General features: G+C 40.9%; 1 protein-coding gene across 1 annotated transcript in view; it reads right to left on the bottom strand.

The window, feature by feature from the left end:
* The window catches only part of mob2a (MOB kinase activator 2a), a 58,849-nt gene extending 41,166 nt beyond the window's left edge, over positions 1-17,683 (bottom strand). Inside the window, exon 1 of the mRNA XM_041996834.1 lies at positions 17,161-17,683. Within this exon, the coding sequence (XP_041852768.1) occupies positions 17,161-17,177 (17 nt within the window). The 5' untranslated portion in view covers positions 17,178-17,683. The remainder of the gene's footprint in view (positions 1-17,160) is intronic.
* Between the last annotated feature and the right edge of the window lie 262 nt (positions 17,684-17,945).

Raw genomic sequence — 17,945 nt, 5'->3', positions numbered from 1 at the left:
GTGTTGTAGCAGAGAAACTTCTAAAACCTCAAAAATCTTCATATTGATTTACCAATTTACTTTATTTATCCTTTTTACTTTCATTGAACAGACGATCCTTTCTTTCAAAATTGTGTATCTTTCAAAAACATTCAACATCAGGAATCTGATGGTTCTCCTCACTGTTAAAATTAAGACGAAATCAATGAAGAACATCTAAAGGTCAAATCTTTCAAATAATATAACATGGTTGTGTTAATATACCACAAAAAACATTAGCTGATCAAATAGAGTCCTTAGTTTAGCCTTGGACAGCGTTCAGCTAATGCCAGGAAAGACCTTGCCCAGGTAGCGATTCCACAAGGTGGAAATGGACCATTCCTCCCATGCAAACACACATGTTCTAACAACTGCTGAAGTGTGAAGTCCACAGCTGCCAGACCTTATGTAACAGCTGGAATTTGCACAAACATGAGATGATGTCCAGCAGCATGCAAACGTTTGGGCAGCCATTGTCTAAGTCGGCCTTTCCCAAACAGGGGGTGCCAAGATAATTTCAGAGGGCCATCAGATCAGGAGAAAGTATAATCTTACACAACAGAAAATTCCTCCCATCCCCGGCCGCCCTGGGGCCCGTGTTTCATGGCCGCGGGGCGCTCTGGCTGGGGTCTTCCTCTGCAGTCTTCTGGGCGGATGCGTGGTTGTCTCTGTGGGGGCTTGCTAGATTCCTGCTCTGGAGTGGCGGCTGATCTCCCATGTCCTGGGGGACCCTGGTCTGCCTCTGATCTTTTCTGCCTGGTATTTTGCCCCCACAATTACTAACCTGCATGCTGATACAGTCACTGTTTTATCTTGTGGGTTTCATCACCAACAACTACAGTTATGTTGATGTTTTCTTTGTGTTGCTGATAGGGCTGCAACTAATGACAATTCTGATGGTCGATTAGTCACCGACTATTAAAACGACTAGTCGACCAATCGGATTATGTATCTCATGATTATTATTCTTATTTTACTTTCAGCTTTGAAATCTTGCATGAGGCTGTTATGTAAGTCCGATGTGCCTCCTCTTTAAGTGTTCGAGCATTGCAGACGTACTTTCGTGGTACACAAGGTCCGCTTTACAAATCTCACATGTATTTAATTTATTTTATAAGTTTAACGTGAAGTTATCCCAGACTTTTGACGTCCTCTGCCGCCGTTTTGCTCTCTAGTCCGCCTCCACATTTTCCCCCTGGCCGACTTTATTGCGCATTGTGCAACTCTCAGCAGAGATAGGATTAGAAGACAATGTCTCATTCTGTAGTTTTTGGGACAATAGTCAATGGCTAAATTCGTTGTCGACTATTTTTATTGTCGACTATTGTCGATAACGTCGACTAATTGTTGCAGCCCTAGTTGCTGATGTTTTGTGATTCATCTTTTTTCCCATATAGTGTTTTTTTTAAATAGGTGCTCCTGATGATTGTCAACTTTGTTTTCTTGAAGACGTAGGAGGTGGTTTTCTGTTTCCTTGCAGGTGTAGCAGCTAGTTAAATGGCTTTTCATGTTTAAACAGCTGATGATGTTGCTTTCTACCTGGTGTATCTTTATCTAATTTTTCTTTGTCACTCTATTTTCTTTTGTGTTTACTCTCTCCTTTCTTTAAAAAGTTGACTAAGCAAGATGGAGGATACTAAAAGACACATGCAGTTAAAGGCCTGCTTACAATACCTCTTTCTGATTACAGTTACAGACGCCCAACCGGATCCCGTGTGAGGAAAACAGCACTTCCTGTGTTTGTGCATCACTGTTTGCTTTCACTTCAGTACAAGCAGCAACGCTTCCTGCAAGCTCCTGCTCCAGACTCCCAGTCCACACAAAGAGGCAGAACAATAAGGAGGAAAAGATAGCGTATTACAGTACATGAGGGGGAGGTGGAGGAGATGAAGCTGTATCTCACACACAGTCAGACATGAGGCCATATGCAAACACAGGCATGGATACAGGTGTACATGTACACACAAACACCCGCACACCCTGGTTAAATAAGCAGGCTGAGCACAGATAACAACAATGATGCCAAGTAAAACATGAAAAGGGAGAGGTAAACCCCCAAAAAAGAAAAATATGAAGAGAAACTGCAGACCAGGCAAAATTCTGCTTCTTTCAGGCAACACCAAACTTCACTTTAAACATTTTAACAAAGTGCAGGATGCAACTTCACTAATGTTCTCAAACACGTTCTCAGTCAGTGTAAAAGTGACTGACGCCTCATTAAGATTACTTAAAACCGCCGGTGGTCATGAGAAGCGTACCATCTGCGTACACAGTATTTCTGCCTCCTTCCCTCCTCTCTGGCCCTGAGCGACACATGAACTCACCAGAGCAGACCAAGCCCCTGACCTACTGTTCCTCTATGAGAGGAAACGGATGTGGAGAACATCTCTCGCTCTTTATGTCTCTCTCTCTCTCTCACACACACACACACACACACGCAAAACAAACGTGCAAACTGACACATCTTACAAAGGTTGAGAACAGAAAAGGCTTACTGGGCGGATATCCAGCACACAGAAGTTCCTACAGATACAACAGCTCTACTTAAATCCAGTGTTTTGAAGTGGAGTCAGGAAGGTCACAATGATGCAGAATTAAATGTGTTCAGAGGAATTAGATGCTTACAGAGGCCATGCATTTGGATTGATGTAGACTGTATGACACAGAGAGCTGAAAATTGAAGCTACTTGTTCAGTGAAAATCTCCCCCAGTAAGGAAACACTAAATGTATTTAATCACATCTATTAAACAAACTTAAACTAAAAAATCTGTAGTGTTTTTTTCCACAGCTCCCATCCTCTGCTTCTATGTTTTACATAACCACATCATTTCTCTGTTTCACATGATATTATTTGCACGTTAGCATCGTGCCTCAGCTATCACTGCTGCGTTTGTGGGGTTAATTAGGGCTGCACATTTCACAGCTCTATTTTAATGTCTGGCAACATTTTATTTTAGGATTTTATCCTTCAAAGCTGCCACTCAAAGGAAGAACAATTCTCAGAATTTCAACAGAGTTTGTGAGGAAAGCTGTGAGTCACTTTGTGAGGTCAACTCTCACCTAAATGGCAAATACTGCACATGTACTGCAGCTCACTGTCGCTGTTGTGGGGATGTTGTGAAGAACATTAATGTTAAGCCCATGATGCTGTGCATCCCATTCCTATGTCTTGAAAGGATTTTTCGTTCCAACATGCTGCTCATGAACACACTTCCCTGTTAAATATTCTGTATATTTAAAATTCATCCCTTAAGAAAACATTTGCATCTCAAATAGCTACAACTATTGCACTGATGTTAAAGAAGGAGCGTTCGGATGAGTTTGAGCTTAAATGTTGCTGCTGATCTTCCTCAATAAATAAAACTGTTATGTTATAAAATGAGGAACATTAAATGTCCCAGGTAACCACCAAGCCAAGCTCAGGGCCATCATGCTGCAGAAAAAGAAGCATTAACTAACAGCAATGCATAAGCAGAAGTTCCCTGCAGAGACAACACTTGTAAGGAAGATGAAGAATTGCAGAGAAGGGATGAGAAAAAAGATAAAGAGAAATAGCGTGCAAAAGACAGGTCAGGAGTCACTGGCTCACTTCAAAGATCTTCTCCCTCCATTAGTCTTTATGTAGGCTAATCTCCTCCATCTCACCTCTCTGAGCTGGCTGGCTGGCTCACTTAGCCTCATTTAACCAGCTAATGATTGGTAGTAAATCAGAAACAAACTCCTTTCACCTCTAATCTCTGGTAGCTTGTTCTGGTCTCCACACTCCCCCTGATATATGACTCAGTCCACTCCAGCTTCCAGTGTGAGCCCGTTATAGTAGGAGGAACACTACTACTGAGAATATGGGTTCAACAGAACAAGGGAAATGACAAAGTGTAAATAAAACTGGAGAGAAAAGACAGACGAACTGATTTAAATTAGCCCATTTCACAAAAATATTATTTGAATATCGTTATCTCATTCTTTAAAACCGTTCCTGAGATTGTATTTTCATAGAAACATGATATAGGAGCATAAAACCACTAGTTAGACCTAATACATATGGAGACCTTCATATATGGGACATGTCAGAAATAATACATAATAGCTAAAACTATGTTTTCATTTGTGTGAAAAAAAAAACCCATAATGTGTTTTATGTTACTTCTGAACAAGCCCTTTATCTCTACAGAATACACGGGTTCCCACTCTCACAGTGCTTTGCATTTCCACAGTGAGCCAACAACAGGAACCACTAGATTAGGCCTTCTCAACTAGACTAGAGACCAGACCAAGTAAAGCAAGCATTCAAAAACAAAAAATCCCAGAAATGACAGCATTGTAGCCTCCTGTCTGGATCAACAAATGTTTTTTACCATCTTAAACCCAAGTAACCAATCATAAACAACCTTCTATGAACAGGCATTAAAAACAAAGATAAATCGGGTTCAGTTTAAACCCAAACCAGCCAAACTTTTCATGATACTCTGTGTTTACTGTCGTTAGCCTGGCAAGCTTGTAACCTAGCTGCCTTTGCTAACCACTGATCACGTGCCATCCAGCTCAGAGGCCACCGGTGGTTAAAGAGGCTTTTACAGCAGTCCTCTTCAACAGTTCTGAAACTGCAAAACAACCGAGGAAAAAAGTCTGGCTGCTGTGTGCAAGCAAGACTATGTATCATATTATATGTACATGACAAAGAGTGCACGAAGAGCATGCTCCCACTGTAGGAACTCACACATCATTAGCCTCATAGCATAACTCCTAAGTCATATTTTAAGGTTTCATAGGCAATGATGCACAGTCAGTCAGCAATACAGAGTGTACAGTTAGAAAGAAATCATAATTTAGCCAAAATATGACTTAGGCAATTTTGCTATTAGGCTAACTATATGTGTTTATATACACATCCTCATGAGGATATAAGAGGCCTTTATAGGGGTCAAAAACAATGTCATGTGTATTGTTGTGTCATGTTTTTGTATCAAACCATGATCTCGTCTGCGTTGCTCCTGGGAGGCCCTGACAGCAGCTCCCATACAGACCCTTAACCCAGCAGCGGAAATCTGACGACCCTGAACACCAACTCCCTTATTTCTCTCCCTTTGCCTTCATTCCAACTCAAACTCTTCTCTCCTCCTCCACATCTTTTTTGGATGTGAAGCACCTCATGGAGCTGGCTTTTAAAAACACTTGCAACCTCACACAGTCATATTTAGCAAGCTGTTCAGAACATAGCCTTAATAGATTTGCAGATGTTAAAACCTGTAAGCAAAAAAAGAACAACATTTCCAGAGACAGTGACTGAGATTCATCACTGCCAACTAAATCTGGAATTCTTAACATTTTCTTGTGATGACAGGCAGGGCAGGGTTAACTGGGACTAGATGGGATGGGTGTGGGTTTGGATGTTTGGTATCAGTTAAAGGGCTGGGCGATATATTGAGTATACTCGGAACGTTTTATGTAGGATATAAAATATATCGTTAGCATCGAGAATAAACAATCACAGCTGCATTTTAAGCCATCTAAACGGGATTTTTTTCTGTCTGCTAGTCGGAATGAAGCTCGCCGCACAGAGAATGGCTTCTCTGCCCCCCCCAAAATCCAGAAAACTCTCCTGTGCACATGTGTGTTGTTGGTTCAGGAGAGACAGGAAAAAGCACTGAGACGAAGACTATGCAAGTAGCCATTTAACTAGTTTACAAGTGCTAAAAGATAGAAGTAAATGTGAGACGTTAATTTTAAGCTGTAATTTGCCTCAGAAATGAGGCCAATGACGAGGAGACGGATTGTCCAGCTGTGCGTTTCCTGATGGACATGAAGTTCTAAGTACACCGGAGCAGGTAACTCCTCCAGCTGCTCTTTTTCAACAACAATAATAATAATAAAAAGGTTTTTTAGTATTTATAATTAAAGGAAAGAAATATAAACCTGTTCTGGAAAAAAATGGAACCCTAGATTCTGATCTAGTGGAAAATAAATAATAAATAATAATAAGATAATATCTGCATATTTGAATTTAATGAAAAATTATATTAAGATATTGAATAATTATCCAAAATAAAATAAACTTGATCTTCTAGGGGGGGGCAGAGGGCTGATGTTAGGGGGGTTGGGGCTCCCCCCTAATATAATGGTTGGTGAAACACTGGATTTATGAAGTTCATGAGAGCAGGTCCCTGGTTCAAAATAAAAAGTTTGTTGAAAAAGAAAAATTATGTTAAATTTAGTGGAGTTTACTTAAATCCTGCTGGTGTCTTTCAAACAAAGACAGTGTTTTAGAGGATATTTCAAAACAATGAGATATATATCATGGATAAGGCAAAAAAAATAAAAATAAAACTTGGGATATCAGTTCTAGGCCATATCGCCCAGCCTTAATTACACAGATCACCCACAACCGGCAACGCTTTACTTCTCCACCTCTATCTCTGCCCACATGCTGTCTGTCCTATCTCACAAGTTGAGGAGATGTACAGGCCATCTGTGCAGATCACATCCATGTGGCAGGGCTGTCAGCAAACACATATGAAACATATGGCTGCTGGTGCTGGCCTGTCAGCCATTAAGCCTGTTCCATCACCGTCCCCCTGACGGCCTTGCTGTTGTTTCATTTCTTACCACAACTCCATGCACATGTGTCACATTAGTGTTAACACATATAAAAACACATGCACACAAAGATAAAAGGCAGAGCTGAGTTAAGGGAGACCCTCTCTCTTCTATCTCTTCTTATATTATCCTGAACTTTAGTCAGTTCCCATCTTTGTCCCACCTCCTTTCCAACCACAAATTTGCACCGAATGTTTTGTGTGTTTTAGACCAGACACCTAAAATATCTGTGCAAAGTTTTTCTTTATCATTGAGGCATTCATTTTAATTTGCATCCTACTTACACAGCTGGTCAAGACCTTTGTCTGAAAATGTTGTAATGTTTACTCATAATGTTGACCTTGGGATTTACCCTCTATCCATGTATCGCTGTACACTTCTATGATTCAAAAGGAGCTGCAAACTGAGATGAATGAGGGGTAGAGACAGATTATTTTAAGAATATCTAAACGTGATCAAATTAACTTATGATCTCTGCATTAGAAGGAAAGGAAATTCTTAAGAGGTTCAGCCTCTGCACACCAGTAGGGTAAAGCAGGCCATGAGGATGCACACCACCCATTACATCGTAATTCTACTTCCTGCCCAAAGCTGCCGAAGAGGACGTTCACTATTAAAAAAGGTCAAGAGCAGCTTTCTCACTTCCTTCTCCAAATAGAACAACTTCATAGTCTCATCTATCATGTTCAGCATGAACACTTGAACCATACACACAAAAAAGTCCATTTACACACCTACACTTACATAACGGCCAAAAGGAAGGAGTGTGTCACTGATTAGAGGGGAGGATAAGAAAACTAGAGGATGCTGAAGAAAGTTAAGAGAAAATCTGAGGTAGTGGATAGAAAACAGAGTACAAAGACGAACGTGTCTCCCTGAGGCATGTGTGCTTTAAAAGAGTGTGTACTTGTTTGTTTCTACATGATGGGGACAAAAGTCTGACAGGACATCAAGTTATGGGGATCGCCTGGGAATGTGTGCACAGCACACATGTACAAAATTAGGCTAAGGTTAGGCTATCAATTGTAATTAATGAATGGGTAAGAGGCTAGAAAAGGCTGTGTCAAAGGAGAGTCCCCACTGTCAAAATAAACTAGACATACATGCGTGTGTGTATATGTGCAGAGAGCTTGGTTTGCCTCATGTAACATAAAGATCTCTAATCCAATTATAGTTCAGACCAGCCGAGTCTCAGCCACCAAGGACAAACCTAGCTAGCTAACGCTAGTAGCCCACCAGCTCTGCACAGATTTAGCAGCTCATCTCTCGCCCAAGGGTGCCAACCACGTCTGGGTGAGAGCTGAAGGTGTCGTCCTCCAAGACAAATCAAGTGTCACTGGTTGAACGATGACTCGTTTTGCACAAGCAAGACCAAAATCTTAGTTTTAAGGTTTGGCAAAAACAAAAAACTAAATGATCCAGAGAAGAAATCTGATGCATTTTCACTTCTTAATCTTTGCTTCTCTAACCTGCACACACCTCCAAACTGCATTTTTTTTTCCATGCCACCAAGAGCCAGGGCCCCTGCTGTTAAATCTCCCTTTCTGTCCTCCATTGCAGACCTCTGCTGTTTCTAATCTAGCTGCCTGACCCACGTAGCCACTTCCCATTTATCTCAATATCTGTTGTCTGTTCTAATATCATTTTTCTTCTTCCTCTACTGTTTCTCATGCTGCACTCTCTTCCACTGTCCCCTTTGTTTTGTCTCCAGGGGGATTAAATTTTCACCGTTGCTTCCTTTCCCATTTCTTTTGTACATTTTACTTTTAACTCTTCATTAGTCATCAAGAAAGTTGTGTTGGTTCCCTTCTTTAACTTTATTCATGTTTTGTTTTAGTTTGGTAACAATTTCTAAAAAAAAAAAAAAAAAATTTCAATATGTGTGATGTGAGCATGTTTTTAATGTAAAATCTGTCATTTCCTGTGTCATGTTGCATATTCTAGGAAAAGACTGCCTTAATTACAAAATGTAGAAGTAAAGAAAGCATAAAAAGTATAAAAAATATAAATATACATACATACATTTTCTTTTTCGGTGACGACAGTGACCCTACTCTCACGTGACTTGCTAAGGCTCAGAGAGGTCTTGGCATAAATAAACACAGCTGAAGGTTTCCTGTGTCGCCTCCGCCCAAAATCAGCTTCTCTCGCCAAGTTAATGCTAAATTCAGATATTTTAAAATTCGTATTAACGTTGTTTCTAGACACACGATGGTAGAAATTCTAAATGTAAGGCTGAAAGACTATCAGAAACTTCAGCTTCTCTCTGAGATGGTGCCAATTTCATATTTTTTCATTAACCATTGGATTACATTTGCCTGTAAACCATTTAGCAGGTTATTGCCTCTCACATTAGCGGCTAACGCTAAGACCGTGGGCTCTGCCATGTTTAACAAACACCCAATGTTTTGAAAATAACAGGAAGTGATGTCCATTCTATTCTATTCTCTTTTACAGTCATTTAGCAGACGCTTTTATCCAAATCGACTTACATTTGAGAAAAAAGAACATTAAGTTGTAGTCAGATTGCTGTGAGTCCAGTTGGATCCAGGTGTTGTCATGTAGTGCTAGAGGCAGTGCATAACTGTTTTTTGTTTGTTTATTGTTTGTTTTTTTTTGTAGTTTTTGTAAGTCATTTGGTTTAAATACAAACATTACGATTTCATCAATCAATATCAACTTGGGCATAAGTGCACACAGCTTATTCAGTACTTGGTTGAGCCAAAGAGCTGGACAAATCTTTCTAACTCGTTCTGTTGAGTAGAAGAGTTAAGCTAAGTGTGAAAATGCTCCTTAAACAACTGAGTCTTTAGCTTGCTTTTAAAAGTGAATAAGGTCTCTGCGGATCGGATGGAGTTTGGTAGCTCGCTCCACCACCGGGGAACAACAGAGTCACCACACACATGCAAACTCCAAATTAAATCTGATAATAGACTGGTAAATCTAGAAAACAATCTTTTGAATATAATTCAATATACTGAAAATGATAAAGGAAATTAATAGTGATAGCCAGCCCTAGCTTTAAGTGACTAAAGTAATTTGACATAAAGCAGTTGTCAAACACCTCTTACTCAAAACTAAAGAATCAGTATTGTTAGACATGACATGGTGAATCTGCGGGGTCAACTATGGGGGTGTTGACTAACTGTAATCACATTACAGCAAAAACTTTGCTAACTTAAAGCTATGCTAATAGAAAAACTAAATACACATGCAGATATACAATTTATGTGAAAAAGTGCTCCGTAGAGTACGATGTGTGGGTGTGCAGAAACAACACTAAATCCTGCTGCAGGGGGGTGGGCCAACTCCTTTTAGCTGCTCTAAGGACACATTTAGCTGAGGGCAGTTCCCATCTACAGCTCTGACTGGCTGCTCCGAGGCCTGTGGAAGCTAAGTAGCCAGTAAAGTGAAGTTGGCTTGAAATCAAACAACATGTTTTGAGAGAAGACGTCTTGTCATGGTTGTCCTTGCTCTCTATTGGCCTTTTCTTTTGTCTCAGATTGTTGGCAGTGCCAGCTGTGTGCACTGGGCAAGACTGTCCGGAGCTTTACGAAAGAGTAAACAGTCACAGCATGGTGCCACTTTCCTGCCAAATGAAATGGAGGCACACACACACAAAAAAAAAAAAAAAACACAGGGCCATGCCAGGAGCCCATCAGAACAGTGTCCACCAACTGAGTAGATCTTCACAATATAAGCATTAACAAGAGAATCAATATGGTCTAATGTATCTCTGAAATATGGCTACTTCATATACAAATAAAGTGTAACCTAAGTGGTTACCACACCCTGCATATCAGAGGTTACTTGGTAAATGTCAAATTCAGTGTAGCTGACATTGTGAAAAAGCAGCTTGTTTGAGCTTTTGAACAGGTCAGGACCCATCTGAGTGGGCGGAGAGGCTTCACAAGCACAGCCAGCTCCAGGTATTCTATTTGGTTTCATTTGCAGCATCTTGATCCATCGCCATACTGGGTTGCATCATATTCACACAGTACATACTGTCCTGAGCCTTTCTGAAACCTCATCCTCACTCAAAATATCAGCAAAAAGATAAAAACACCCCACCTACCAAAAGATTTCCATCTCAAGTGCAATGGAAAATGCTTAATGCAGCTGCGCATGTATTTGGATTCTACACTTATCCACTTATGCATATTCAGGGAAAGGCAAACTGCAGAGTCATCCTGGTATCACGTTCGCTCCTGAGCCTTCTTTCCCTGCCTCAGCAGGAGGAATGAGTGGCATTGTACGAGACGGACCAGACAGTACTGAAGGGTGTGTCTTTGTATGTGTGTGTTGCTGTATCCAAGCCATTTACCTCCCCCAAAGACATCTAAAAAGGATCTTACATCAACCTCAATGATGCATGCTGAAGTCTTTCAAACACAGTATGATGCAGCATTGCGTCTTCAAGCCTGAAAAGAGCTCACTCAAGAATAAATCAGTCTATTCTTCAGATAAGAGCTGTTCTTCGACCACACTGCAACATGATGGTGGACTGATGTTAAACTATGTTCATAGTTGATGGAACTAGAAGAAAAATGCAGCTTTGCTGGTGCTGCTAGTTGTGGTTTTTAACCAGGTCAACTACTCGCTCTGGGTGTCACCTTCCAGAGAAGCCTGAAGTCATCGACACCTCTGAACTATGACAGCTGAGCTTTTTATGGTGTGTGGCTTCTCACTTTAATACACTACTGAGAAAGGAGGAATCTGCTACCACTGTCCCTAATTTATGAAGCAGCCCTGATAAGCAGCAAACACGGCCAAAAGTCAAACAAGGAGGCTGATGCCAGAGAGGGGAAATGAGGACTCGTTTGTTTAGGCTTTACCCTCCAGCTCTGCTTTTTTTTTCACCATTTTCCTTCCTCTGTTGCTCTCCGCAGATTCATGACGCAAGCACACAAAAACCAGCGTGACAGAGCTTGTAAAGTATTGCTCAGCATATAGGTTTTCCTCCTACGTGCTACCTTTTGTTGAACATTTTTCATAGTGAGCTGAGGCTGCCCTGGGCCTGTTCAAAGCTCTTTTGCTCTCTACGGTTCAGCAGTTCAGCTCAGGCTGCAGCAATGCACGCAAACGTCTCTGCACATCAGTGTCCTGAGAGAGGGTGAGAATAAGGAGGAGAGAAAAACAGACGGGGGGGCAAACCATGTCTCAGAGTGAAAGACATTGTGTTGAAAGGTTGGCATTACCTAAAATGTCCCTTTTTGAGAGTAAACGAACCTCAGTAGCACAGAGAAACATGATGGTAAAATAGCCTGAGGCCTGATGTTGAACCAAGTACCAAGCTTCACTATAACAGTGTTGTGTTGATTTTGGCTTCAGTTAGAAACTGATGCACAGTGAAGATAAATGTACCATGTAACGCGATTCAGTAGAAATTATTTGCGATCGTAACAGTTTGAAACTGTTTTTAATTCAGTGTCTAAGAAGGTCTTAACACTAAAGATGTGTTTCTAGTATTTTCTACACTTGCAGGCAAATAAAAGTGTGAAAAAAATTCAACCTTGCTTCTTGCATTTCAACAAATACAAATATAACTAGGTTAAAAACTTAGTTTTAGTAACATCTGCAACATTACACAGACAGATGATGCACATCTACAAATCCTGAGGTACCTGCTACCATAGTGAGAAAACAGTCCATTTAATGATCACTACTAACCTTTCAACTTGTTGCCAAATCAATGGATTAATTGCTTTAATGGAAAACCTCTTCAGATACTCAAAAGAGTTCAGGCCTCCACACCCAGGTGGATTCCAGGACAGACAGGCCCTTCGCAGAAAGAACCGAATGACTGGAAACTTAGAACACTTTATGAATAAGTTATGCACCTAACACTGTCAGTTAAAGGATATTAGCTTTGTAAAACACCTGATGTGAACCGTGGTGTCACTTAGCTCAGTGTTAGGTGTTGGGAACATCATTGTCTGACTTACACACACCATAAAAGCTGAAGTTGTAAGACAAGCTGCTTTATATTTATTGCAGATTGGTCTTAAAATCCTTGTAGCTGTAAAAACAACTTCAGTGCCAGGCACAATAAATCGATTCTTAATAAAGCAGTTTTCGTCTGAGCTCTTATGCAGCCAGCCAAAAGAGGCTCTCTTTCCTGTATGAGCACCAAGATGGTGAATAGCCTTTTCCCACGAGGATCCCAAGACCTGAGACTGGCAGACAGCACTCAGATCGACCTATAAACTAAACAGTGTACCAGAGAAATGTTGCAGACGAGTTTGAAGCTAAAAATAAACAGCAAAGTCAGACTACTCCAAACCAAGCAACAAGCTGACAGCGCTGCTTAAGAATCTTGAGCAGGTGACTGCTTTGAGATAATGTCTGATCATCTGTGACAGCTTTTTTATTATTATTATTATTTTAATCAGCACCGCATCTAAAAAGGTGCCAGCAGCGGAAAACTGCCACCTTGGTAAGATTGCAGTGCAATAATGTGCGTATATGCATATTATGGAATTACATGAGGAAAAGAATAGCAAGGTGCAAAATCCCCATCAGCAACATAAAGATGAACATATACATGGAGGGAAAGGCATAAAAAAAAAAGATAATACTCATGTAATACTGACTCAGAATGAAATTAACGACACCTTCCCACAGTGTTACCACAGCTTGTATTCACAGCTACATGCAGGAAGAGGCTGATAAGCAAGCAAGGTAGTATTAGATCTCTAAAAGACTTTTGCATTTGATTTTTGGTATCTATAAAGGCATACACTACTTGTATATGCATATACAAATCTATATTTGTGTTTTTATTTTGTATTGTAGTTGTATTGTATTGTAAGCCAAATGCATCACTGGTGGTACACAGGGCCGGTTCTTTTAAAAGTTTGATCTTTTTACTTGATAATTGCAAATGTGAATTTTACTGTATGCAGCCATGAACTCAAATAATACCAACAACGAAGGTGAAACAGTTTTTCTTATTGGAAGGTAATTTGTGTTTGTTTGTAAATCATTTGATGACTGATCTGGAAGTTGTGTGCCTTAAGTGCCCAATGAAATAACATGGAAAATGTCACCACTGTCGTCTGTAAATCTCTACAAAGAGTTGCCAAAAGTTGCTTGGGGATTTTGGGGTTTGACCCTCAGTGGTGAGACATAACATCAGAAACAGACAGGCATTTCCCCACTGTAGCGGAAGTGCAGCCCATAATGGGTTCATGTGAAATCCCCTTAACTGTCATCACGTGGAAGAGAGTCTCGAGTCTAAATTTTGATATTCTCAACAGTTTTTGAGGAGACATGTTTGCAGCCTTTAAGCCAAGGACACATTTTCCACAAGGAAGAGCATAATTTAGTGAAATAAAATCTCATGCAACTGAAATTGTGCTGTTTTTTATTTACATTTCTAACACAGAAATGTACTTTTAAAAAACCTTTTTGAAGAATAATCAGTCAAATAAGCATTTCAGTCATCTTACAATAACCTTGCCAAAAAAAGGTTCTCAAAAAGGACAAAACTGTAACAGAATTTAGAAAGTTCACTCAAAATATGCATGACCTGAGTCCACCATGTAAAGGATACATCAAGCCAGGTCTTCATTACTGGAATCTTTAATATCATTACTTGCTTTATTTCCATAGTGCAAAACAAATAATATCCTGCCTTATACACCATTAAGTCGCAGGTGGAGCCAGTGTGAGCTAAGTGTACATTAAATCTGACTCCTGTTCAGATCAGACAGCCTAAAGCAGTGCTCTACTTAGCTGCTGTAGCTTCCAGTCTCTCGCTCTTCATTCAGCATTACCGGCCCATCACTCAAAAGCAAGGGGATTAAACATCTGTCAAAGCCTGCCCATTTTACCCAGCAGGAAAAGACACATTTAGGTGTTGCACATCTCTCCCTGGTGATTTAACGTCGCGTCTCGCTCTGAATCTGGACAGATGAGGTCATTTAGCTTTTTAGCTACAGCACACAGATTACATCAACTTCACAAGCACATTAATGCAAATACACAGGTGATGCACTAGAACGGAGACGTGCAGAAAGAAGAGGCGTTATTTGTAACTTCAAGCTGAAATGATGGGAAAAATTGCAACTTTTTAAATTTGTCCTAATCTCTAGCTCTGCCTCCCACAGTCTATCCACAAGAAGCAAGTTGCTATTTGATTCTCCCTGGAGCTTCATCTTTCCTACAGACTACACCACTCCTTCCCAGACCTGCTAATTCCATCCATTGCTCTCCCTAATCGATCAGTCAGTCAAAAGCATTAATATCTTCTTCCATCTTTCACTATCCATCAGTCAAAAAGAAAATAATAGTTTTACTGCCCCTGAGCCCATTTCCTTTATCCTTCTAGATGACAGAGCATTTCCCTCATCTGTCTCTTCTCCTTCACTCCTCATCCTCTTTCTCTTAATCTGCACATTTATCGCCAAACCAGCTACTCTCAGATCACTCCTTCTGTCATCCTCGAGCTCACTTCCTACCTCCTTTGGTCAAAGTGTCCTTCACCATGGGTCTGTATTCAGAGTGATTACATGCTTGGTTAACTCATTCATGGTCTCCACTTGTTTAGTGACGCACTCTGGATGCATTATGGCTCATTTCTAGTGCAAGCAGCTCATACACACACCACATGCAAAGCACTTCTTTAACATTGAAGGTATCTCAGAAATCAGTAGGGATGAGGAACAACAGTTTAATTGACCACACAGGGGGCACCCTGCATCACTTATCAAATAAGCATGAGTCCTTTTATTTGGGAAAGGACACTGACTTATTTAAAGGGCATCAATCCACAATAAAGGATTCAATACCTTTATTTTTGATAGTGTGCTAATTAATTTTAATTAAACTGCAACAGCGATTATAATCCTGATAAAAAGGCGTCTGTGAGTCTGTGTTGCTCTCAACTAAATCAATAATCAAACCAATTCACCATCAACAATTCTAGAAAGGACTTCTTTTCTTCTTGTTAATGGCCCAGATAACAAGAGACTGGAAAAAAATATGTGACTTGGGCTATAATGACACACAACCAGTCAAATAAACCAGGGAAACCAGTCTCATAAAGAGATAAAGAGCAGTTGTAAAGATGAAACTTATTCAAGTACGGTAAACATTTTTACCATAAATGCACAATCCTTGTAGTTGGCCAAATAGTTGTAAAAGATATAAAATGTATGGTAATCACTTACTATGACTGGATGATATCTGAGTGGAAAAGCTGTTTATTACTCATAATCTCTTAACTAAGATACGCTGATTCATGAACAAACTTGGTGGCGTTCTGCTGAAAAAGTACTGACAGACGGCATTGTTATCTCTCAGCCAAACTGTCAGAACATGTAGGAACACCCCTGTCAACAGGCCTCCACCCTTTCTCAACCCTGATCTGCTTTTAAATGGCTACAGACTGCCAACCTGATAACCACTCACCTAAAAGAATAACCGCGCCATGACACACTTCACTGGGCAAGTCCCAACCATTTATGAATGTGATGACACTTTGTTTCATAATCAAGAAGTCTGAGGGTGAAATTAAAGTCAGCACACAGAGGCTTGAAAAACACACCTTGAACTGTACACTCACAGAACCCCCACCACTTCAAGGCATGCCTACAGAAAGGCAAAATAGAGGCTTAAACTTTGCATAGCAAATGCATAGCAAATACTCTGCCCTTGGTCTTATGTCAAAAGTTCATCCAGAATATACTAACCATGGCTTTAAACTTTGGCTGCAGGTGTCACACTCGGGCAGATGTATCCAGCACTGATCACGAGCTCCAACTCAAACTCATGACTTGGATACCCTGAGCTAAAAATAAAACATGTCAGCATCAACTTCTATCAGGTGTCACTTGCTATATTAGGATATATAGTTAACAAAATTCAGAGCTTACTACAGAGGATAAACCACAGCCCACCTCACTTTGGTGAATAACATCATGTTGTATCAGTTCATTTATTCATCGTTATCATGTTTGTTTATCCTGCAACACTGGATTTATACACTCCAGAAAGTATAACTCCTGTCGTGCCCCGTGGGTTGCACATCAGGTAAGCGTCAAAGGCACCTTGCAATGGAAATTAACCAAAAAAACGCTCATAGCCGCATTAACAGGAATGACAAGCTGCTAACGCTAACACATTAGCGTCTTAATCATTCCTATTATGAGCTCTCTGTCCATCCAAGTAGCCTCCAAATAAGCGATATAATTAACGGCCATCACTGATTATTACCATCGCCGAGTTATGTGCGAGTCGGGGAGAAGCCGAAAAATTCCGACCGGCCCTGGTGAGCGTTGTCATGAGGCTGGTTAACCGTTGCGGAATAACACGGTTATCAGCTTTGCTACCAAGCTAGCCTGTAAAGCGATGCTAAGCTAAGCAATAAGCTACCTGCTTACCCAGACTTGTGTGTGTGTTACAATGAAAACTTTACAGTATTCAACACGACAGTTCACCTGTCTAATGCCGACTCCTGTGCTGTCAGCTACCAAGAAGAGAGTTTGCAGTCAGCATCAGACAGACTACGCAGTTAGCTTGGCAAGTTAGCTGTTTGCACTCACCCCATTAACCAATCCATGGTGCTGTTTGGAGCTAGCTTGGCTAACGTTAGCTGGCAGTGGATAAATCCACCAGGAGCTGGAGGCAACCCCTAGTTTATCCGGCCACCACCCTCGCTAGCCTGGCCGCCTGGCTCCCGAGTACTGTCGCTCTCTTCCCGGAGCCCGTGTCTCTTCCGTGTGGTGGATCCTCTGGCTGGTCAAACACAAACGTCGCTTAAACTTTGAGCGATTGTCCTTGTTTTGATCCCCAGCTAGCTAGGATCATACAGTGGCAGTCTGGTCAGTCTGTTAGCTGGTAGCGGGAGTTCAGCTCTGAGTGACTTTGAATACGAAGGCGGGCGGAGGAGAGCAGGGCAGCGGTGTGTGAATCCACCTGGAGTCGCAGTGTCCAGGGTGCCGCGGCGCCGAGTGAAGCTTGCGTGTTGAGATGCAGCTGGTCAACCCGGTAACCTCTGTCATGAATCCTCGTATAGCTGCCGTACTAGCTGCCAGCTTGAACCTCCACTGGAGCTGCTGCTTTCTGAGCGAAGTCTAAATCGGAGTCCGGAAGTAAACACAGACCCGACCCACCATCTCTCCTGTGCGTAAAACGCGTTTGACCACCGATGCAATGGGATATGTAGTTGGCAACTAAAATGCCTTTCAATTAATATCTACAAAACACTTTATATTTAAATAAGGAAATTATTACTCCTGTCGTTGCCAAATTATGATAGACAGCAGTGGCTGAAATTTTGCATGTTCATACAGAAATAATCTTAAAATATGATTGGATCTTTACACAG

The sequence above is a fragment of the Melanotaenia boesemani genome, chromosome 10 (genome assembly GCF_017639745.1).
Source record: "Melanotaenia boesemani isolate fMelBoe1 chromosome 10, fMelBoe1.pri, whole genome shotgun sequence".
In the NCBI taxonomy this organism is placed as follows: Eukaryota; Metazoa; Chordata; class Actinopteri; order Atheriniformes; family Melanotaeniidae; genus Melanotaenia; species Melanotaenia boesemani.
The sequence above is the reverse complement of the archived record's forward strand: the minus strand, read 5'-3'. Positions and strand labels throughout refer to the sequence as shown.